Raw genomic sequence first — 25006 nt, 5'->3', positions numbered from 1 at the left:
TACAGTATATCTTAATTCTAAGTCAAGTAAAGACATTGGTCTTTCACTGACCAACAAGTATCTGTATGAAAGATGGCCTCAAATGGGTATCACTGTGGTCAGCTACCATATCCTTGGCCTGTCAATAAATTTTTTAGGAAGGGTCAAAGATTCGAATGATGGCACACTTTTCACGTGTCAAAATGGGGAAACAAACGGGATGACAGTCTGGATAATTAAATTAATTATCCAGACTTATCATCAACTTCCATTGGAGAAAGGTAAATGCGATATTTTCAGGAATGTTCAAAGATTGTTTATCTTTGAACATTCCTGAAAATACTCCATGAACACTCTAAGTCAAAAAGGAGCAGCAGATGCAATTTAGCGAGACTACAAAGGAGAACAGAAAGGCATGGTTAATTTCACTCTTTTATTGGAAATTTTGCAGTTTACAGGGTTTCCTTAAACTAGAGGAAACTGACCATTTCCATGATTCCTTACAAAAATGCTTTGGCATGGGAACTGGACGGAAGACATTTTTACCCTTTCCTGGCATTTCATTTAGGTTACACCGAAACTTCCTTGGTGCAAAATGGAACAAGATGGAAATGCCTGCCAGACTAGTAATCAATGCTCATAGATTAATTTATCAATGAACTCTTTCTACCAAAAATCTTTTTCAGCATTTCTAACACTACTTCTGTAATCATATGTAAAACAGAAGTGTCTGAATACATCCAGGTACAGGATTGAATTGCTTGTGCAATTTCCACAAGCTTGTTACAGTGGCAATCCTAAGGGATAAAAAGCTTCCGTCACCATCTGGAGTAAAAGTGGTCCGAGCATCCCATTATTATGTCATGATATATATATATATATATTAAACCTATGTTAAACACAGAGTTTCACATATAAAAAGTATCCCGAAATCTGCAGTCAACTTTTTACCACACTTGCCCACAACTAGTTTACGAATGCTCTGCATCTGGTCTCTTCCAATAATTTCAGATGATTCTGGGAAGGTGCAGTCACTGTTCCAGCCAAGAAAGTTCTCCACTGTTAGGGTTCTTCAGCTTGATGTTGAACTGTTTCAGTGTGGTTTCCAGCATGGTCTGATTTCCAGAAAAGTAGGCAGAGACAGAATTGTGTAGCAACAGCAACTGCTTGTGCATCACTTTCACCTGCAAAAGAAATTCCTCCCTTTATCAAAATCTGTTTTTGCTACTTTAAGTTACAGGTTAAGAGAGATTAGGTAAAGATATTATAGAATATAAAATATCAAATTTGAGTTTAACATGATGATAAAATCAAACCCAAAAATAAAACATCAAAAATTTTTAAAACATTTTTGTTTTAAAAATAAATTAGAACAAATGAAACTGAAATTTAACAAATATTGTTTACAGTATAATTTGGCAAATGATAGTTACTTTTTTAGTAAGAATTGCTTATCTGCAAAACAGAAAAATAACTAGTTTAAAAAAAAAACTTTTCTTGCAAAAATCTTTTAAAACAAACCTTCAAAAAGATTGACCCAATGCTCAAATAAGGTAGAAATAGACTGATTGTACAGACTGCTACAAATAATGTTTCCCATATGAAAACCACATTTGCATCAAAATAAGCTCATACATAACATAGTTTCAAATCACTTTAATCTGAGGTACAAACTACTAAAACAGATATGTAATCATTCTAATCAAAAATATATCAGTTCCACAATCTACTTTATTGGAAAACTGCAAACTTGAAAAACATATTTACATTCTATCCCAAATATAGTCTCCTTTTTAATAGAGTTTTGTAATTTTATTGTTAATTTGGGGATAGCAATTATTGCCTTTTTTGGTATTGCCATTGTAAATTTAATTCAATAAACAAACAAATTTTTCGGTCATAAAACTCATCATGAATGAACAACATGATCAAAGCACCAAAACTTAATAAACAGAACATAAAAGATAAGAACATTATTCATTTTCTATGCTTTCTTTTGAAAGCCCCAAACAAAAGAAAAAAATGAACCTGAACCAAATTACAAATTCATTATGTTCTTACATTTGAATTTAAGCTGCTGGTAATAGACAATCTCTTGCTGTTCATGAGCATGTAACAGCCAACAAACCTATTAAAATCCCTTTTCTGTCTATTTCTCTAATTTTTTAAAAGCATTTTATTCATATACTACTGCAGTGTGTAGAAACTAAATACGTTTTAAAAAATTAACACTGCTCCTCACAGTTGGATTTGTAATGCAGTTACTGGAGAATGAGTGCTGCACCCACCATACATATTTTTGCATTCTTAATGGTGTCTTGAGAAATTTAACTAAGATCAGCAAGTTTTGTTATGAACAATATACATTTAATTTAATGTTTTTTGACACCTTTGACAGACTATTCAAAACAAAAGGAGAGGAATGTTGACAAATAATTCTCACTGGTACCTGCTAACAATTTTTCTATGTTTGGGATGATAGTATCGGGACTTAATGCAGTTGGTTGCAGGGTGAACATTGATCTGTATTGGAAGGCCCTTATGAGGCAGCCTAGAGGCTGTATACTATCCCAACATATAATCAGACAGTTCAACTTCACTTTGTGCTCCTGTCTCTGGTTGTGTATAATCCATTGCAATTTCTTAATATACTTCTTCTGTAGTACCATATTAACTTGTTACTGAAGATTAATAATTCTTAGGTTAACATATGCCAGCATGTAAGGATCCTTTCTGTATATGTTGTCCTCTACTCTGCTGATAAGGTCAGCAAGTCTGCTATACATGGCTCTTCTTGAGCTAATTGCTTTTCTAAGGCAGACAAAACACAGCTTAGGGAGGAAGATACCAGTGATAATTATAAAATGTTTGACCTACCTGACCTGTCTTGTTTAATCTATTGCTGATTTCCAAATCTAACTTTCAGTCTTCACTAAAGATTGTTCCCAAGTATGAGAACTTGTCATGTTCTAAGCATTCGTTACCAAGTTTAACTGTTAAAATCTCTTTCTCCCTACTGACAGCCATAACTTTTGTTTTCTCATAGCTGATTGACATACTGAAATTCCTGTAACTTTCCTCTAAATTATTTAAAGATTGCTGGAGGTCCTTGGGTTTATTACTTAGTAGGACAATGTCATCCACAAAAAGTAAAGAACCAATTTTTATATTTCCCAAACTGAAGTTTGTCAATAGTTTTGATTCTTTTATTAAATCATCATGAAAATCATGAACAATAAAGGAGACAATGTACTGTACGTCTTTCCCTCATTCATAGTTTTACTTGGAACCAGTCACCTATTTGTCCTTCTATCCCTACTAGGGTTTCTCAAACAGAATCCTGGCTGCTTTTTTAACCCGGGAAATTCTCCTCATCCCGGGAAATCCCACAAATTTCTTAAAAGTTCACTTTTTTTCTTATTCTGTGTTAAGGTTGAGGAAATTTTGCAAATAGAAAGTATAATTAATTCAAACTGTCATAATACATTTGTATTTATTAATTTTAAGCCTTCTTATTAGTTTTTTAAATTTTTTGCTTGTTATGACATCTCACAGATTGTCAATAATCAGTATGTATTTGTGGCAGGACTCTGGAAATTCTTTACTTGTCAGAACCTGTAATATCTTGAATAATTGCATCAATGTTGTCTTAATTTTAACTATTCCCAGTAGCTTCAGTAACTGCATTATGCCAAGTTGTGCAAATTGGGCAAGGATAGAAACGAGTATGAAGTCTGCAAGTATGAAGTTTTTCTACATAAACCCAATTACTAAAGACAAATGAACTGCCGAATTATCGGGCTATAAGCTTGATGTTTCTATTAAAGAAACTGAAGTAGACAAATCAAGAATAGTTGAGAGCAAAAGAAGCACTGAAAGAAGATATCCATTTAATTGGAAAGGGCATTTTCAGTAGTGAGAACTTTTCATTATTAAAATAATAACCAGACTGAGTGATCAGAGTATTGACCATCTTTGGTTTTCAAAATCTTATAAAAATTTACAATAATATTTTGTATAATTCATCCAACAAAACCTTTGAAACTCCAGTGAAATATGTTTACAAATCAGCAAACGTTTTCGACCCCATCTGGGTCTTCGTCAGGCTACAGTTGTAAGGAATTCAAATACGTGTGAAATGGAACAGCAAAACCGAAGTGAATGCTGTTCCATTTCACATGTATTTGAATTCCTTACAACTGTAGCCTGACGAAGACCCAGATGGGGTCGAAAACGTTTGCTGATTTGTAAACATATTTCACTGGAGTTTCAAAGGTTTTGTTGGATGAATTATATTTCCTCCAGTATTTAATAGGACGTTCATTTGTAATATTTTGTATTATGTTTTATTTAAAAAACGAAAATTACCTTCTAAGTTAGAAGTTTGATCTAAGTTCATTTTTTCTTTAAATTTTCAACTCAATTCAAAAGGCATTTTTTTTTGTAAGCAGTTTCCAACAAACTTTAATAAATTGTTTCTATTTGTGAAAATTTCTATGTAATTCAAAGGTAATTTTAATATATATTTTACCCAGCATTATTAATATTATGATTTTGGAGGTTGAAGAACATACTAAATTATTTTTTAAAATGAAAAATAATTATATAAAAAATATCTTGAAATTGAATGATATTTTAAAAATAATTAATTATATCCTGGGAAACAGGTCACTTCTTTTCCTAGAATCCCAGGACAAGCAAAAGACCAAGAAATGAGAAACCCTAATCCTTACAGCTAATTTGCAGTTCCTACACAAGCTTTGAATTCCCCCAAGTAGAGTATCCTTGATGACATATTTCTCAAATACTTCAAAAAGCAATCCTCTAGGCACGCTATCAAATACTTTCTCCAGGTCAACGAATCCTAAATATAGTTTGTTATATTCCTATGCTTTCTCTGTCAACTGCCTTAGTGTAAATATTTGATCTTGGCATCCTCTATTTGGTCTAAAGCTTGTCTGTTCTTTTCCTAGGTCACTTTCAACTATTCTTCTAACTCTTTTTTCTAAAATGTTGGCATGTCTCAAATGTTGGTACACCAAGGAGTGAGATTGCTCTATAATTACTACAGTCTGTTTTACTTCCTTTCTTATGAATTGGTGGAATTAAAGCTCTTCCCCAATCCTCTGGAAACTTCCCTTCAGACCAACATCTTTGAATTATGTGATGTAACCACTGTACTCCTGTTATTCCCCATACTTTAGCATTTCTGGTCTATTATCTACACCAGCGGCCTTTCCACATTTGATGTTTTTTGATGGCCTTATCCACTTCTATAATCGAGATGAGATCCGATACTTCCAAATTTTGGAACTTTTCTCATTTGGCTAAATCTGTCACTCCTTCATTCAGTAACTATTCAAAGTAATTGCTCCATACCTTTAAAATATCTTTTTCTTCTGTTATAATTTCACCTTTATCATTTTTTATTCCTCTGGCTACTGTTTCCCACTGGTTCTGAGATTCTTTACTAATTGCCAGAATATTTTGCCCTCTCTTTATACTTGCTTTCTATTTGTTCCAAAACTTTCCCAGCATCTTTGTTTAGCTGTTTTCACACACAGTACAGCTGTCTTACATTTAGCTTTATAATCAAATAGGTTGCTTGTGGTCTTTGCCAGATATCTTTTATAAGCTGCCTTTTTCTCATGTACTACTTGTCTAACCTCTTTCCTCCACCATGGAGTTCTAGCCTTTCTATCTTTGCAAATGACTTCCCCACATACTATTTTTGTCAATTCTACCAATGTTTCCTTGAATTTTTGCCATTCCTCCTCTAAATCCAATTTTGGTAATAGAAATGTTATTAGCTGCAATATTAACCATATTTCTGTATTTAATGGCATTTGGAAGGTTGATAATTTTTCTATTTTTATCCATTAAAGCACCTTTTTACATCTCCTAATCTTAATATTGATAACTGTTTTTTAATTAGCTCAGTACAAGCATATTTAGCAGTGTGTGTCTTGGTTCCCTGACCAACACAGCAGGAACCTTGTTGACCATTATGCCATTACTATTTTAAAAACTGGGCTCTGTCTCTCACAAAGTATCTTAAGTGTTTTTTTGATTATTATATATATATTTTTTAAATCTATATATAAATTAGAATGTTTGTTGGTTTGTTTGCTATACACTCCTAGGCCATTCGACCTATTACTATGAAACTTAACAGGTACGTTTATATAACCCCAACATAGATGATGTCGTACATCCCACCCCAAAATATCTTTTGGATTTCTGTAAATCAAGTAACTTCTATTTATATTTGCTGATTTACACATAGCACCATCTATTGGCAAAAAATTTAACAAAATAGTAAATTAAATATAATTCTTATTAAAAAAAGTATATAATTTTAAAATATATATATTATATTCCCTTAATTACTGCAATGATGGTATAGCACAAAATAGACACACTATATAATTACTGCAACAGATAGCATATAACACTTGCCTGCATGCAATCAAGTGTTACCCTGTGAAAAGTCTATTAAGTATTTAATTTTCCACATCTAACAACTCGGGTTTTTTCATTTCTGTATAGTACTTTCTTAATTGTAATAACCACCCTCCAGTAGCCATGTGCAAAAAACACTGAACTCAGGTTCAGTGTTTTTTGCACAGTCAGTCATGGGTTCAGGCATGACAAACAGGCTGGCCATGTGGAGTTTTCTAGATTTTCACCACCTAAATAGGATTCAGCTTTCCAAAAGTTTTCCTGGGATGCATCCCTCTGGCAGATCACTGATGTGTCACATTGCAGTAACCAAATAAACCAACTAATTTGCAATTATTTATTGTGACATTCAGTGCCGTAACTAGGGCAGTGCCAGCGGTGCCCAGGCACAGGGCGTAGACCCTAGTGGAGCACAGAAATGACCTGGACCAAGTTTTGGGTCATAGTTTTGGGACATAGTTACAGAAGCTCGCACCAGGCGCATAAAAGGCTAGTTATGGCGCTGGTGACATTGTCACACTACTGGCCTGCAACTTTTCATCACAATGTTCTCAATTTTATTGGTGAAAACCACCAATAAAATTGCCCCTGTACATCATACTTTGCCTGTTAGCAACAGAGTCATGCCAGTCATCTAACTTTATTCAGGGAAAAATTTTACATTGAAGTAACTTTGGCATCCATTCTAAACCTGAAATTTCTATATGGTTAATCTGGACCTTTTGCCCCTAAGCTTTCTACATAAATCAGTTTTTAAAATATAAAGAAAAAATAAACCTAAATAGTCAAAGATGGCATTCAATAACATTTAAAAAAAAATGCATAGTCATAAATGATCTTCATGGCACAAATGGAAAGAAAATGGAAATCCTCAATCACGTCATATTTATCATGTCACCTTAAAACAGTACTGCAATAAATGTAAACTTAATTATTTAAATTATTTCCACAAAATCATTTAATTTATTGCAGTGATTCTTAACCTCAAATTAAAAACTACACACATCAATGCAAATTAAAACCAGAAGTTTACAACATCCAAGACAATTTATAGTATAAGAGAAACTGTTCTAACCTTATTTTCATCCAAAAATTTCATTTTCACACAGACATCTGAACGTAATTTTTCATACTTTTCTTTATAGATACTAAAATTTCTTCTGGCTTCTTCTAGTTTGGATGATGTAGAATCACTTTTTGCAGTTTGCATTAATTCTTCTAAATCAGTTCTATACGCATCATATTCTAATCTGAAATAAAATGTATTAAATAAGTTCTTAAAATTATTTTTTTCCTGCTGTGTATTAACAAAATACTTGCCTCGAATTTTCATACTGTCTAATTGTTAATAATGTATCATCCATTGTTTTATTACAAAGTGTAGAAAGACCTGATATAAAAAAATGTAATGCACCCAGTAAAGTTTCTCCATTTTTACATAGATTTCTTTGTGTTTCAGCATTATACAAAAACTCTTCTTGCAGTTCTGGAGATTTATGGGCTAAATCTGAAAACACTTCTCCTAATGACTGTTGGGTCTGTACCACATGATAGAAATGACTAGACAAGGCACGAACCAGACGTAATATATATATGTATTTACGTTGAGTTTCTCTTAACAGTTCAATCTGTGCTTCCAATTCAATATCTATGGTCCTAGTTCCCTACAAAATAATACATAAATGAATTAATGATCACAAAAAACTTCTAAAGCTAATATTGCCATATATTAACAGAAAAAAACTATACACGCTTTTCCAGCAAAGTGTGTAAGAGTTTTTCTTATTGATAAATTAATGACATTCACATCTGTGAATATTTCTTAAAGCAACTATTTTAATTATTATTAATTCCAAATTATTCTATTAATTAAAATGGCTATTCACAATTATAATAAAAATATTAAATTTAATAGTTACCTACAAAATTCAAAAATATAAAGATAATTAAACATATTATACCTAGATTTAATCTTCAAAATTTAAAAAATAGAATTTCCAACAATATATATTGTACAGTAGAACCCCGACTATCCGAGGTGATGAGGAACAATGCTACCCCAGTTGAAATGGACAACCATGGCGATTTTAAATGAAAAATTGTGAATTATAAGTGTGTTATATCTGATCACTTTGAGTCTCTTTTTTTCCTTCTTGAATTTAATTGTGTAAACCATGTTTTTATATAAAATTTATTATATTGCTAATACATACAATAATTTTAAGAATAAAAGTGCCAATTATTGTAGGTTACATTTGAATCTGAATGGTTTATCTCACATTGAAGCTAAATGATAAGGTAAAAAAAAAAATAAATAATTTTTGTAATATATGTTATCATTTAAAACTTTCTTTAAAAAGCATTTTGGCATTCCTTGCTTTTAGCAGTTCCTTCCTTCTTTGTGACAATGTTTTGCAGTCACCTCAGTCATTTTTCATAAATGGTCCCTCTCCAATATGCCAGACTGCATTCCTCATCACCGGGGATTGTCCTCATTGTAAACCCGGCCAAACCTACAACAGAAAGACCCACGGCACCTGCAAAGTAGATGACAAGTAAAAAAAAATCACTTTATCATTGGCCACTCCCTGAGATAAGGGGAACCATCCTTGGCATGACAGGGTCCTAGCAGTGAGAGGTGGCAGGTTAGAGGATCCGATGGTGGATCCTTGAGGATCTAAACTGCCTTGGCCTCGGCTGTTAATAGTCTTTAGACTTAGGCCTAAGGTTCCAGATGTGTCAGAATATCATGGGCCTTGGGTCTGTGTACCAGGCCTTAATGAAGCTTGTTGCCTGCATGCCATGTCCATATCTGCAGCCTCCATCAGGGTTTTGAACGTCTCCTTAAACTGGAATCTATCCCTGTTCAGACAGACGACAATAAGAGCTGCAGTTTGGCATTGTGGCATGAAGATTCACATCAAAACAGAAGGGAGACTGATATAGCTGAAGCACAGCGGCTGCTTTTAGTGGTGCTGTCTGTCACCATAGGGGCCTGTAATGGGCCTCCAAAATGTTTACAGCCTAGAGAGCAGTTTCCATAACTGCTGCAAACAGGTTTACCAGAGAGGTTTTGTCTTCAAATGGGATAAGTGGAGTGTAGTTGCTTGGGCTTGTCTGGTGCAAACTGACAGCCCTTGGCATTTGCAGGTCCACAACACAGCTGTCACTCAACAGGAGTGCTGCCAAAATGTGGTAGTTACCTTCTGCCATGTCAGAATGGACCCAAGGCCGATACTTGCAATGGTTATTGCATCTGCTTGTAGTGAGGTGATTGTTGTGTCGAAGACTTCATCAAGTGACTAGCCACAGAGGCTGCCGGAACTTCCAGATTCAAATCCTGTAGCAGTACAGAAACTGGAGGCCATAAATCTGACAATTCTTACTCTCTAAAATCTGAGACATGCTTCACAAACTACCCCATTCTCCTCGGTGGCACGAGATCAATGGCTGAATGCAGTCCATCCTACCAAAAGCCCACGACAGCACGAGCCACATAAAGCTCCCTTTATCTGGTAAAGGCGAATCAGTTTCCCAGGAGGAAGACTGGGCTTCACATACCCACTACTGGCCCGAGGGCCATAGCCTGCATGCTGAAGCCAGTGGGGCAAGGAATCATTCTCCCATAGCTGAAGCCTTGCTAGTGGCCAGAGGGATAGTGCCTATAATGGATTACAGCAGGAATGGGCAACCTGCAGCCCACGATGCATAAAATGTGAATAAATATATCAATTTCCCAGCTTAAGGAAGTATGCAGCAAAACTTCAAACGTTATTTTCTACAACTTATGTATGTGAATAGTTTTTCCTGCAATGAATTTAGTAAAAATTAAAACAAGAAACCAACTAACAGGCACATTGAAACTAATTTAAAACTAACAGTGACGAATATTTAACCAAATATTTCCAATATATTACGTTTACATCAGTTCCAAAAGCTAAATTAAGTATACCTATGCTAATTTATAATTATGTATGAATAAATAATTCTGATTTATCATCATTTTTTTTTTTCTTTCTTTTGTATGTGGCCTGCATCAGTTCAAAATTCTTAAAATGTGGCCCTTACATAGAAAAAGGTTGCCCATCCCTGGATTACAGGATCCTGCTCACTGATATCTACTGTAACAGGCATTGGACAGAGCCACTCCTTATGTCTCAAGGGAGAAGTGGTGCTTAACTCTTTCTTGACCCTTTGCTACCTCCCTTGTTTACGTTTATTTTGTAAAACAGCAGAGGGCAATGTGGGTCAGTCAAGGTCAGTCAGGCGATATTATTTTAAAAATTCACCAAAAATCAAATCATCATTATATTCATATGAAAAAAAAAAAATCACATACATTTATTAATATCTTTAGTTTTAAATACAATATTTTTTAATATTTTTTTCTTATAAATTTTTCTAATAAAATGTAACATATATCAGAATTGACATTTAAACTTGATAATTTTTTGTCAAAATTAACATTGTCTAGTCTACCTAGTTTTTTGCTGGCACTGAGCCAGAAAGACGTAGAATATTGTTTTGTACAACTCGATATAAGAATTATGCATGTACATTTATTCGTTGTGAAATTATCGCACATTACATCAAACATTTGTTTGAAATCAAAACTTTATTCGGCCACAAACTGATATACTTTATTCACTTCATATCGAACAAGACTATAAATTTTTGTAATAAAAATATGATTACCAGTAGTAATAGATGTAACATTTGCTGATATTTTAGATTAAATTAAAAATTAAAAATATATATAAAATATCAAAACTGAAGGTCACAACTTGAATATTTATAACATGTTGACTTATGATAACTGAATAAACTTATTATAACATGAATGAACTTATTATACTAATATTATTACATGAATATGCTAAAAATAAAATAAAAAATTATTAGGAAATGAAAAATTAAAAAAAAGCATTTAATTAATGCTTTTTTTAAGTCAGCAAAACACCACCTGGACAAAAATATGTGAAACAGACAATAAACAAGATGCTGCCATCAAGTGCTGACATCTGTTGTTGATAAATTTTATAAAAATCGATTTTAAACAGAGTTTTGATGAATCGATACCCTGGCCTATTTGCTTAATAATTGGGGGGTGCGACATATTGGTACCTTGGTCAAGAAAGAGTTAAAGATCCACTAAATGTGCTGAAAGGATTGTATTGGCCCAGGAGAACTGGAAGCAGAAAGAAGGTTTCCTAGTAGAGATGAAGGGGCAGCCCAAGCCAAGCACTCGGTCAGGCTGGGTAACTTGGAAAGGCGGCCACAAACAAGCAATCTCTTCTACAAATGAGGAAACATCATGCCATTCTCGAAGAAAGATATCCCCACAAAAGGACTATCGTATAAAGTGAAAATAGAACATCCAGATGATACTACTTCAAAGGAAGATATGATATCCTACCATTTCATGAAAGAAATAAATGGATTATTGCAGCAGAAGAAATTAAAATTATGCAAAAGTGAGCGGTTTGGATGTTAACCAAATTGCTACCCAGACAGAAGACGTCAGACAGTCACAACAAAATGGGTTTTCAAGAAGAAACATGATGCAAGTAGAAAAACCATTGCTTATAAAGCAAGACTTTTCACTAGAGGCTTTCAACAGCAATATGGGGAGGACTTTGATGAAACCTTTGCCTGTCATCAAACATTAAACTGTTCAAATACTATTTGCTGTTGGTACGTACCAAGAAGTAGAAGTGAGATACTTCGATGTAAAATCAGCCTTCCTCAACAGAGACTTGGAGGATATAATATACATGGAACAATTGCAGGGTTTCATAGAAAAAAAAAGCCAAGAAAATCTAGTAGTCAAGCATAGCATAGCATAGCATCTACAGTTTAAAGTAATCTGCAAGAGCATGGGATAAGAAAGCCAATGCTACATTAAAAGGCCTTGGGTTTGTGCCAAGCAAAGCTAATGCAAGTTTATACTCAAGAATAGAAAAGGATGGTTTGTTAAAATATATCTTCTATATGTCAATGACATTCTAGTTGCAAACAAGCATTGACAATATATGCAAGTGCCTAAACAAGAGTTTTGTAACCAAGGACCTAGTCAAAGTATCCTGCTATTTTGGGATCCAAATTGAGAGGGAAAAGATGGTACATTCCTTCCACACCAACGATCCAAAGTTGAAAAAAATGCTTGATATGTATAAAATGACACATGCCAGAACTGCAACCACCCCAATGGAAATAGCACATCGAAATAGCATTGACAGTTAAACACTACCAGATAACACAATGTATAGACAAGCTATTGGTTTGTTCCTATATATCACTACATATGAAGACCAAATATAGCAACAATAGCAGCACTAATTTTTTGTGGACAAGTAAGTGAATCTAATGAACAGGACTAAAATGCAGTAAAACATATAATGTGCTATCTGTCTGGCACTCGAGATGTGAAATTCCATCTTTTGATACAGTGTGAACTAAAGCTACAGTGCTACGTGGATACTGATATGGGCAATCTGAGACAACACAGAAAATCTACCAGTGGATACATCATCACTCTAGTCAACCAAATCATGGTATAGCAAGAAGCAGGCTACAGTTGCCATATCATCAACTAAAGCCGAATACATATTGGCTGCATATGCATATCACAAAGTCATTTGGCTACCATTAGCCCATAGTGCAGATACTGATGTCAAGTGCAATTACAGTTTTTGAAGACAACCAACATTGCATTGAAATGGTGAAATCCAACAGATCAAGCAAACAAAGCCCATTGACATCAAGTGTCATTTGATGCATGATCTGCACAAGAAGAAAATTGTTGAAATGAAATATTGTCCGACAGAATTCACGATTGTGGATGTGATGACCAAACCTCTTCCTCTTTTTCCCCAAGTAATTACTTCCATTTTAATGGGAGGATATACCTCCAAAAACTGGGTGTCCCAATGGGATCTTCCCTACATCTCTTTAAGTGTTTATCTCCACATTTCTAAGCACATGCGTGTGACTTTTTAAAAAAGTTTTTAAATTTTGTGTTTTAAGTTTTGTATTCCATTCGGTTAATGCTGTTTCATTTCTGTACTTTAAAATCTGTTCTGAAAAAGCATCCGATTTCAGTTATTGCCTGAAGACAACGTTTATAGGAATGTCGAAAGTACTTGCAAAAAATTAAAAGCTCTTTAACAGTTTTGTGTCAATTTATTCTTCTCTTTTAAGTACATACATCCAAGCTACATTTTTACATTCCTTTTCTTTTTTTCCCTCCTCTTCTTGCCTTCTCCTCTGATTACTTGTTAACTCTATATCCCATTTTTTCCATTTTGTTTTGTACAGGTAACCCCCATATAACACGGGAGTTACGTTCCAAAAAATTGCCGTGTTATGCGAATCCGTGTTATACGAAACAAAAAACTAGTGTGAAAAAGGGGGTTAGATTCCAAGAATTAAAAAAACATGCTGTTAAATCCTTCTTAAAATGGATTTATTATTCACAAGTCGAAAGGCAAATACAAAATTACAAATAAAAATAACAATATACTGAATATTATACTGTAAAAATATAAAATAATTTATATTGTTAATTTAAATACTTGCTAGGGGCACCCCTAGTGGCCATTTTTGGCATACATTGATAAAATCTGGTTTTTCAGCTTTATACAGTAGATTTTTTTCGTGGGTAAAATGCTTATTTATTATTTTACCAGAGGATTATTCATCCTATATGATGATCTCAGCATGAGTATCATCAACTAGTAACAGTTTTTATTACATTTCATGTTGTACGAGAGTTTTATTTAATTCCCGAACCGTGTTAGAATGAACCCGTGCTATAAAAGCACCATGTTATACGGGGGATGTTCCCAATTCTCGAATCGTATTAGAGCGAATCCGTGCTATAAAAGTACCGTGTTATATGGGAGTTACCTGTATTTACACATTTTCAGCAAACCTGTGTGAAGACTGGCAACTGGATTGGCTGGAGAGAGCCAAATGCTTAGGAGCAATTGCCCCATGAAAGGTATAAAAACCAGTGAGGATGAGAGAGAGAGGGACCCTTTCTTTTGTCCTCCACCTTAGACTTGGAAGTTGTAGAATTGGTTGGTGATTGCTGGTAGGAGAGGTGACAAACATCAGAAAAGAAATGAGCAAAGAACGTGCCAAACTTGAGCAAGAAACTCATAGTGGCTCAATCTGTCCCGTTGAACTACACAGAATTTGTAAATTCAAGAGGACTTACCGCAGACGTGCTGTTTGAGGACAGTATTTTTTCTTTTGTGTTCAAGTGAGTGAAACTGTAGTAATCCTACCAGTCACACAGATTTTGCTTCCTCCCTTCTTTTCTCCTACATTAACTTACTCTTCTATTTTCATTTAAGAATGAAATGCATGCATATTGTGAAATTAGTACATGAGGAAACATTTAATTTGTAATAGTAAAAATCAAATTGATTAGTAAAGTTATTGTTTGAGCCAACTACTCTTTGATTACATTAGTTCCATACAACAAAGCATCACGGGTTACTACAATGTTCAAAAACTTTTTTCGGATACTGCATTATGTAAAAATTTGTTATGGAAAAATGGTTTGGTTTAGTCATTTAAAATTTAAAGTAAAATACATAATAATCCAATGTGTAATGCTCCACCACTATTGTAATTGTAAAGAACTTAATAGTTGTAATTTATATACATATTCATTCCATTTTTCTTTATAATATTGTATCGGGTTTTCTGTTAATTGTGACGCGTTCGTGTTACTTTAAGCTCCGTATCACCTTTTGGGGTCACAACAATGGTAAATGCGGATTGGTGGAAAGAAGGTCACGTGCCCAGTAAAGGCTCCTGGATGAGGGGGAGATATAAAAACGTATGTCACACGTGTAGGGCTATCTTTTTTTTTTTTGGGGTTTTGTTCATACGTGGACTCTGGAGACGGGATTGATCCTACACTAAGGGAGAGGATTGTGGGTAATGTTTGAATCTAAAAGAAAGAGAAGTGAAGTCCGTGCATGAAGACAATCAAACCCCATCGACCTGAATTTTGCGAATGCTGGTAATAAATTAAATTAAAATTATATGTAAGAACTAGGAGTACTCATCAGGACGATTAGTTCTTTAATTTGGCACCGTATATTGTGTTCGTGGAGTGAGTCCGGCCACGTGCCTGCAAACAAAGGGTATCGAATCTGTGACGTAATCGTATCAATTGGATGCAACAACCAAATATGCCACCATGTAAATATTTGTATATATATCTATATATGTATTTTAGAATAAGTGAAATTTTTTTCTTTCATGTTAGTCCAAGCATTACCTTAATTAGTGTATAAGTTCAAGGCATTGTATAGTTTTTAAGGATATTAGTTAAGTCCATTAGCTGTTTGTTAAGTAATTTTTTGTTATATTATTAAAGTATTTCCTGCTAACAACACGTGTCCTTTTTTTTAATTGTAAAGTCCTCAGTCGAGTTACCCCGCAACCAGACTGGCTATATTTCGGTATAGCCTTAGTCAGTACAAATGAATAAAACAAAAATATTCGTTTTGAATATTAAATTTTTATTTTCTTGTAAAATGAGCTCAAACTAAACAATTTTATTTTCTTATATCATGTTCAATTATTTTTTGCCAGAGGTTATAATTAAAGATATTTAATCTGTGATAAAATAAACTATTAGATGTGTTTTATAGATATGATTTATTTTAGTAATACTGGAGTAATTACAATAAACGTTTTTTTTTATTCTTCTGAAACCATGTTGTTTAATTCTGTTGATTCACAAACACAAGGTGCGTTATTGTTTCAACACTAGGTGATATTCCATTTTATTTAGTTGATCAACTAAATAAAATGGAATATTGCCTAGTGTTGAAACAATAACGCACCTTGTGTTTGTGAATCAATACAATAAACTTATATATATTTCACATGCAAATCAATTTTATTTTGAATTAATGAAAATTTTATTTATACAAATACAAAACAAATAATATTAAACTTACCTTTCCAAGTTTTTCTGATAAAATTTGTCTGGTACATTTATAAGTAGATATACTCCATTGTTTTAAATAGTCTATTTTGGATTGGCCAACTTTAGCAATTTGAGGTTTTGATTCTTCTCCATTTTGTACTGGACTGGGAGATGATAATGGAATGTTTGTATTAGCTATAAAAAAGAAATGCGCAGATTTTAAATATTTAAAAATCTAAAATTATTATTATTGAAAATATAACAGAAATATCACCAAATAATTGCCTACATAATCGGGCTATAATTCCACTAATTTAATTAATTAATACAAAGTAATTTGCTACTAAAGGTACATATTAGATAATCTGTTTATTTTATCCCACTATAAGTTAACACCAGAAAATGTTAAAGCTGAACTACTAATTTGCAATAACATAAAAATTAAATGTAAACATTTTTACAAAGAAATAATAAAAAATAAACTTTTAGTAGCAGTTAGGAGCAACCAAAATTACACTTTTAAGGCAGTAAATAAAAAATAATGTAATATTTATTTTTATGTAATTTTTCTCAATTATTTTCACATAGCTTAATATATGTATCCATTACATTCATGTTAATTTTCAAATTTCTACATTTATATTATATATTGTATCAGATACAATGTATCTTTTGTAACTTATTATTATTAATGTTGGTGTGGGTTATTATTTATTATTCTTACTTTTTTGTATTATTTTTTAACTAATATCCACATCAGACTGTTATTAATTATTTTTGGATATGCCACGTGATTATTGTATTACTTTAATAACATATCGTGTACGTGTTTACCTTCTAATAAAAGAAATATTTATTTCCTACTCACAATAAAAAAAACTGGTCTGAAGACCATGTGTTCTGTTGTACGACCAGCTCCTTTGGATGCGGATGCTTGACGACAACTGAAGAACCCGGATCACGGAGGAGATCGCACATGCTCAAAAGAAGAGGGGGGCTTTTAGGAGAAAATAGAGCAAATCGCAAGTTTTTTTTTTTTGGTGTTATTTGTTTTGTGGACTAGAATATATCTTAAGTTCCTTGCATTGGAGTCATAGAGTGCATGATTTATCTCTTCAAAGTTTAATTTTGTTTGTTCCTGCAAGGGGAAAATACTCTAAAGATTTAGTACTTTCCCACAAAACCTAATTCTTTTATTTCTAAGTATAACATCCTAATTTTAAAATGTCCAGGTCAGCAATTTTGAAAAGGTGGCAATACTAGCACCAATCTGTAACATATCAGTAGAAAAATCATTCTTTACATACAAAATGGAGTCATCAGAAAAAACAGATTTACAATATTGCTAACAGAAAAAGTAATGAAATGTACTGTGCTCAAAATTATGAAAAATAAATTTATGGTCTTTTGGATATTCATAGCTTTATTTTGTAATACCCCTCATTATGCATTAATCGATGTATTCACTCCTAGTCACTCATTCTTTTACAGTAAAAGACTAGTTTCTAATGCCTATTTAATAGTTTTGCTGCCTATCCTAAGTTGAATTTTTTACTGCCTAAAAATGCATTCTGATGGTACCGTATTTTACGGACTATAAGACGCTACAGACTATAAGACGCACCTTAATTTTTAAGCAATTTTTTTAAAAAAAATACCTATAAGACGCTACGGAGTATAAGACGCACCTGAATTTTGGAGACAATTTTTCGAAGAAAAAAATGCATCTTATAGTCCATAAAATACAGTAACATTTACTTTCATTTTCAATACTACTTTAACTTACCGGGAGGTATCTGTGAACTCCACATCGTATTTGCAGGCATAGCCTTATACTGACTGTTAGTATCTTGAACGAGGGACGGCTCATCATCGTCGGTTTTATCCGGATGCAAATTATCACAATTATCAAAGCCATCGTTTAAAGACGACATATTCTGTAGATTCTGTCCCGCCGAATTTCGATCGAGATAATCAGATGTCGATTTGGACATTTTTCAAATTTTTAAAGTCACTTAATCAGCACATCGGTTGTCCAAAAATCAGCAATCTGATACCTGAAATTAAAATCCTTTAAATTTACTTTCGACATAATGACGAGTGACAATCTTCTTCTACGAAAAAATACCAATTAATAACTTCTTTGTGGACATCAGAATATTAAATTTTTTATGTAATGATATAAAATATAAAAAGCAAACACATCAAAATGTACAGTGAATTTAATATGCAATTAAACACAAATATACTGTTGTTTATAGAGTATTTTTAATGATATGCATTTCAAAATTATAGATTAGAAGAAACAATTGTTCTTAATTAGTAAAATGTTTTATCTAAGCATTCCCAATTAATAGTAGTAGTAAGGAATAACAAAAGACAATTTACCCGAAATATACTTCTTCGTGTAACTGGATCAATAATTATAACCAAGTACACATATCATAGTGATTCAAGTATAAAATTTAACATAAATTATTCGTTGGAATTATCGAGGCTTTGCATACTTGACATTTTACTCAGTGTGATGGAAATTTAACAATCAAGCGGTTACTTTTAACAATAATCCAATTTTAGTGGCATCAAAAAGTATAACATTATATCAGTTCTTTGCATATTTAATCCATGTTATAAATCAATAAAATAATCTTTTCCCTCAAGTTTGTATGGTATATGAGACATTAAATGAACAAATTTTTTTATCAATCATTTATAAATTTTTCCCATTCATTCATTATGGCTAATTTAAGCTCTCTAATGTTAAATATTTTTTGTTAATTTCTTGAACCATTATCGCTCATAAATTTTCAATTAAGATTTATATGGGGACTTCTGGTTTGTCAACAATTATTTCAACACATTACAATATTAATTGCACAGAAGTAATCACAAAAGTGTCTTCTTTTAAATTTTAATGTCCTTTTCACTCTTCGGGAACCAACTGTCTTTACCGCGGAGTCGACCTTCTTTTGTAGGCTACTCTTCCGCCTCAATATGTTAAACACGGTTATAAAATATTCCCTAGGTTTTCGGCACAATTATTAAATTTAATTTACAATTAAAAAATATAATTAAAACATGCCAGGACAAAATTTATACGAAAAGAAGGTCGACTCTGCGGTAAAGACAGTTAGTTCCCGAAGAGTGAAAAGGACGTTAAAATAAGACACTTTTGTGATTACTTCTGTGCAATTAATATTGTAATGTATAAATTTTGTCCTGGCATGTTTTAATTATATTTTTTAATTATTTCAATTATTTTTTTTTAACCATTCCTTAATGGATTTTAATAAAACCAATTTTAGCTGTTTGAAAAGTATTTTGATGTCTATATAAGAACATTATCTTGCTGAAATTTCCAGTGAGATACATAATGGGGCAAAAGCTATCGAATTGTCATGCAATCATTGTTGATATTTTTTAGATTCTAGATGGCCAAATCTTTATCTAAAACCAAAGTACCCCAAGTCATGACAGATATAATGTCCACATCCAAAACTGAACTTTCTCCTTTTCTTAAATCATGTCAATGAAATGCTGATCTATCTGGTCCATCTAAATTCCATTCTTTTGGTATATTATATTCAGATTTTTATCGACGATACAATCAAAATTAATATTTCCACAAAACTTTTCAACGAGCAAAAATGCACGTTCACTTAGATTCTGGTTTTTTTTTTTGTCAAAAAACTACTCAAATTAAACCATTTTTTAGGATTGTATCCTTGGCCACATTTTTCTAGCAGGTCAGAGCTTCCATGCATGAGTTGAGGCCATTTTCAATTTTCTGGGAGAACGTCAAATTTGTTGATTTCGAAGTTCTCCAAATAGAACACCACAAAGCCAAAGGAAAAGCAGTTCTGGTCACTTCTCTCGTCGGCATGCGGTCATTAGTAAAGTTATTAGTCACAGTTAATTAATTCAAAGATTTGTCCAGTCTTTCAAAAATAAATTCTCTGGTCTGTCAGATCTTATTATTCCATAGTTTTCAACAGCTTTAAAATCATTTGTCACAGCAGTGCAAGATCTAACTTCTTTAGCAATTTCTCAACAGCTTTTTGTAGTATCCAAGTTTTCAAATTTAATTTTCATCAAGTCGTGTTAAACGTTAGTCATATTAATATGAAAACAATTTTGAACTTTCTGTCAAATAGTTCCTGTCCTTCTAAAACTTTTACCAGAAAATAAACAGTGAATTTCCATGCAAATAAAGAACACAATTATAGTTATGTACTCCAAGACCGTGTCTTCCTTTTATTGCTTTTTTCCTTCACTACTAGGTGCATTAATAGACAAAAGGCATTTTTACTTTATCTTTATTCTGAATCCTCTATTGGCCGATAGAAGATCCAAAATAAAGATAAAGTAAAAATGCCTTTTGTCTATTAATGCACCTAGTAGTGAAGGAAAAAAAGCAAAAAAAACACGATCTTATAGACATGGCAAAATTGGTACTATATTCGACAAATATGAAAAAGACATCACCAAATAGTTACTGTAACAGTAAATTTAATCTTAATTTACATCAACACAGCAGTGCCACATCTCATAAAACAAAAAAGAATCTAGCGCGCACAATATTTATTCTCTTACAGGTATATACGAGGTATGCTTATGTGATGAAAGCAGGAAATATATTTCAAAAAAATGCAAAAACAGGTAAATTAACCCAAAAAGCAAATTTTCACACATTTGTGTGGAATTATAATATTTCTATTAATTACATCTTCTAAAGATTGAAATATTGATTTATTTTTCAAATTTTCTCTTTAAGTTGTTATTGAGTTCTTATTTCTTATAAAACTGACTCTCTCTTTTGAAACAGATAAAATTAGTATTATTATTGAAAATAAAATATGATTTTATTTGAAATGTATCATTAGAATTTAACAATGTGTTTAATGGTCCTCACTTGCACAATTATTTATCTCAAGCCAATACTGGCTTACGTACAAGCATTCAAACAAACAGAATAGTAAATACAAAAACCTAATAATAATAATTAAATTATAAACCAATGATAAATACACTGTGAATAGTAGTAAGCTAAACTCTCACTAACATAGCCATTCCTTGCAAGGAGGAGTGCCAAATCGACAAGAATGCCAGAGTATTACAATAAAAGCATACTCAAAACCTGTGGGACATGCAACACAATTAAAATTTTTGTGGAAATGGAAGTGTGCAGGTAATCACTCAAAGAGTGTACTGGACAATGGAGAGATGGAACTATATTTGCTCTCAAAATTAAAACAGAAAAATTTCTTTTAAATATAAATTTAATGACTAAACGTTTTATAATAAATTTTGAAACAGACTCTTCAATTTTGTTACTCCATCTTTTATTTCTAACAAATTTAACATTTCTCTGCCTCTCATTTCATTTGGCACCAACTTCGGGCAGGTATACACAAGAGTTTGCCAATGAACACCGCATCTGGCACCCGCGGGAGATGCCACAGGGTCGACTGATCCACAAATTCGAGTTCTGTGCAACCTCCATTGAACACTGATGGCTGTCGTCCATGGAAAGACAATTAGCAGAGACAACCCTGGGAGAGAGGTACAACTCTCTGAGAGGCTCCGGAGGAACCTGACCACCCTCCATCGACGAGAAGGGAACACATTCCATGTGTTTTATTTACAAAAAGGACAGCATGGCCCCAACTAACAAATCAAAGTCATTCTTTGGCTGCATTATGGCCACCATCACACCAGACAAGGCAAAATTAGCAGTTTTTTGACTAGTGACCAGAACACTTGCCAAGAGAGTTGCAATTCTAAAGGAAAACTCATCAGAGCTAATAAGAATATCAAACTTTAGCAGAAACTCAAGTCAGTAACAATTTTTAGTTGGACATGTTACCAAATTTAACATTCTTGAAACCGTGTCAGTATTTTTTTCGTTTGTTCAAACACGATAGAGTGCAATCACTCGACCACTTGGCATTTTCCATCATTAACTTTTATTCAGCTGATGTTACTGAATAGTAAAGCACTTAGTGAAATGTTTTGTGGGTTATAAAAATAATTTTAAAACAATGTTTCCACATTAGTTCTATTACAATAGCCAAATAGATGAGCAGTAAGGTATCAGCCTACCACTCTAGAGAACTCATAAATGAATCAAGATAGGTCCAAATTCCAAAGATTTTTTAAAGGGTATTGCAGATATGTTCGATCTCATCCCCACCACACAGCCTCTCATAGTGTGCCCAACTGAACCTAAAACAGATTCAAAATAGCCTTCTCAGTATCCACTGGGCCAGGAAAAAAAGTGCTTCCATCACACAAAAATAAAAAATACAAGACAACAGAGGATAACTATTGGCAGAAAATCTGACAAAATACCACATTGCTTTTTGCATTTTATTTGCATTATTCTCCCAATTTTCAATTTTTCACTAACAATAGAGACCAACAATGCTCACAAACAACAGCATAAACACAAGTAATTTCATTCATATCACTAATGTCAATGCATTCTTCCTCCTCTGCCAAATGACAAAAATAATCTATAAACTAGCGGAAACATTACCTCCAAAGCTTGCACATCTATTAGTGTGACACTGATTTTTTGTGGGTTTGCACAAACACTTCGAAATTTTTCACCACTAAATAACGATCGGTTAATCTCGGCTTCTTGCAGAGATATATCGATCTTTCTGGTATTTCATCATTGTAATTATTCAACGACTCTTGTAATTCATAACGACAGATCAATTTTTAATTATTCTGGATTTAGTAACCCTTCTGGATGTACCAAAAATATTATGTGAGAAATACTCAATTTAAAACACAGAGTTTACAAGGTGGGGAGTGGCACCCGTTTGTTTTTCCAGGGAAAAATAAATGGGTGCAGACGGCAGTGGCACTCTTGTTTTTGTGGGGAAAAACAAACGAGTGCCACTGCCATCCGCAATGCATTTCCGAAATGATCTCGATAATGATTCCAGCAAGTGCAAGCTTCCACGAATAGTCACATCACATAACAATTTAAACGGGAGTAGATAAAGTATACGAAATGGTCAGAAAATATGGCACGTCTAAAAACTGCAGAAAACAGCCATTTAGAGCATTTTCCCATTCAACAGACGTAGAACGTATCGTTATTCAGGTCGTCGGGCAATTTACTCACCCAATGACCTAAATAACGAAACAAAAGGGGGCATTCCTCGGCAAAAGAGTCAGCACCGGACGGGACCACCAAAGAGACTTCGCAAAACTGCAAAATTTAATGCAAAAATCGAAGAAAACGAGTCCAAAACGAGAGTCGAAACAGCAAAACGGCACAGCACGGCAACACCCGAGCAACAGTCGAAAAACCCGGTGTTTTGCAGCCCGTGCCGTTGCACAAACCGAGAAAGATCGACACGCGCAAAACATTTAAACTACACGAGCCGGCAATGCGTGGAAAATGACACATAATGCACGGTTATAACATTATAAATACATTTTTCAAAACATTACATTTATCGATACGGATAATAAAGTGCAAATTTATTAAATAAGAAAACAATTTTTTGTTTTCTTTTGTTTGTTTACATTTTTAAATGCGGGAGACTCGACGGACCCATACGAAGAAAGAACTAGCACGCCCACCGCCGGGTTTTTAAAACCCATCCCCGGGCAACCGGGGAGCAGAAAGAGTAAAAACAAAGCAAAGGAGGGAGAGGCCGTAAATGACGTAACGTGGTTAATGTAACCCTTGGTGCCAAGATGGCGGCTCGTCATTGATTCCAGCAAGGAAACAGTGGAATGCATGTTCTAACCTAACCTAATCTATTATAATAATTTGGTTGCTAATAATTATGGTAATTTATTAGAATAGGTGAGGTTAGGTTAGAATGTGCGTCCCACTGTTCGTTGCTGGAATCAATGACGAGCCGCCATCTTGGCACCAAGGGTTACATTAACTCGTAACGTTTTTAGAGTTTTACCATCCTCCGTCCCCGGACCCCGAATCAAGATTACGTAACGTGGTGAGAACATTGGGTGGCGCTTACAAATTTTCTATGCCGATACCTACGCCGCAGGAAGAGGAGCACCTGCCGCGTAACCACGGGACAGACGTCATTCCTCGGCGTTAGCGATTTACCTAAGACGCGGCACGATAACGGTCGTGGATTTAACACTTATCGGAAAGGGAGAATAAACAGTCGTCGCCGACCAGCGTTTTACCGCGAATGGCCACTCCTCTGCCGGAGACCGGGCATTTTGTCTGACGGCCGGGAAATGTCCGTAATCGACTTTTGCCGGGCGCGGGAGGCGCGCCGACGGCCGTTTTTTGTCGTCTCGGCGGCCGCCGCCCGTCCCGCGGCGGAAGCGCGTTTCTGTCCGGTCCGGTAATTGCGGGCGATGGGGCCTTTCTTTTCCTCGGACGAAAACCGCGGAACGGAGTTTATTAACGGCCGGGACACATACTCACCCGGGAACGGATCCGGCTTTCGGTAGGGCGGAGCACTCGGATCGGCGGCGGCCACGCGGGACGGCGGTAACCGTGCCAACGCAACCGGAGAAATCGGTCGAGGCGGAAGACGACCGCCAGAGGTCGCCGGTGACGGATGCCTCCCGAAGGACGAGCGTGAAACCGCCCAAAACGCGCGGGTT

General features: G+C 34.1%; 1 protein-coding gene across 2 annotated transcripts; it reads right to left on the bottom strand.

Moving 5' to 3' along the window:
- Nucleotides 1-398: 398 nt before the first annotated feature.
- Nucleotides 399-24977, bottom strand: LOC136982597 (arfaptin-2-like). 2 transcript variants are annotated; one of them, XM_067279138.1, is made up of 6 exons: nucleotides 24825-24977; nucleotides 18183-18453; nucleotides 16428-16591; nucleotides 7762-8105; nucleotides 7517-7691; nucleotides 399-1163 (listed from the first exon to the last, which is right to left on the bottom strand). In XM_067279138.1, the coding sequence occupies exons 2-6, from the start codon at nucleotides 18388-18390 to the stop codon at nucleotides 1011-1013; spliced, it is 1044 nt and encodes a 347-aa protein (XP_067135239.1). In that variant the 5' UTR covers nucleotides 18391-18453; nucleotides 24825-24977; the 3' UTR covers nucleotides 399-1010. The 2 variants fall into 2 exon arrangements, with proteins under 2 accessions (XP_067135239.1, XP_067135240.1); XM_067279139.1 differs by lacking the exon at nucleotides 24825-24977 and adding an exon at nucleotides 24578-24612.
- Nucleotides 24978-25006: the final 29 nt, after the last annotated feature.

The sequence above is a fragment of the Centruroides vittatus genome, unplaced genomic scaffold (genome assembly GCF_030686945.1).
Source record: "Centruroides vittatus isolate TY-2023 unplaced genomic scaffold, ASM3068694v2 contig_854, whole genome shotgun sequence".
NCBI lineage: Eukaryota > Metazoa > Arthropoda > Arachnida > Scorpiones > Buthidae > Centruroides > Centruroides vittatus.
The sequence above is the reverse complement of the archived record's forward strand: the minus strand, read 5'-3'. Positions and strand labels throughout refer to the sequence as shown.

Coding starts and splice junctions, on each gene's coding strand:
- LOC136982597 (XM_067279138.1), bottom strand. CDS start 18,390: ATGTCCAAATCGACATCTGATTATCTCGATCGAAATTCGGCGGGACAG. Junction 8,106..16,427: donor TATCAGAAAAACTTGGAAAG/GTAAGTTTAATA, acceptor ATTATTTTGTAG/GGAACTAGGACCATAGATAT. Junction 1,164..7,516: donor AATTTTTGGATGAAAATAAG/GTTAGAACAGTT, acceptor TTTCTTTTGCAG/GTGAAAGTGATGCACAAGCA.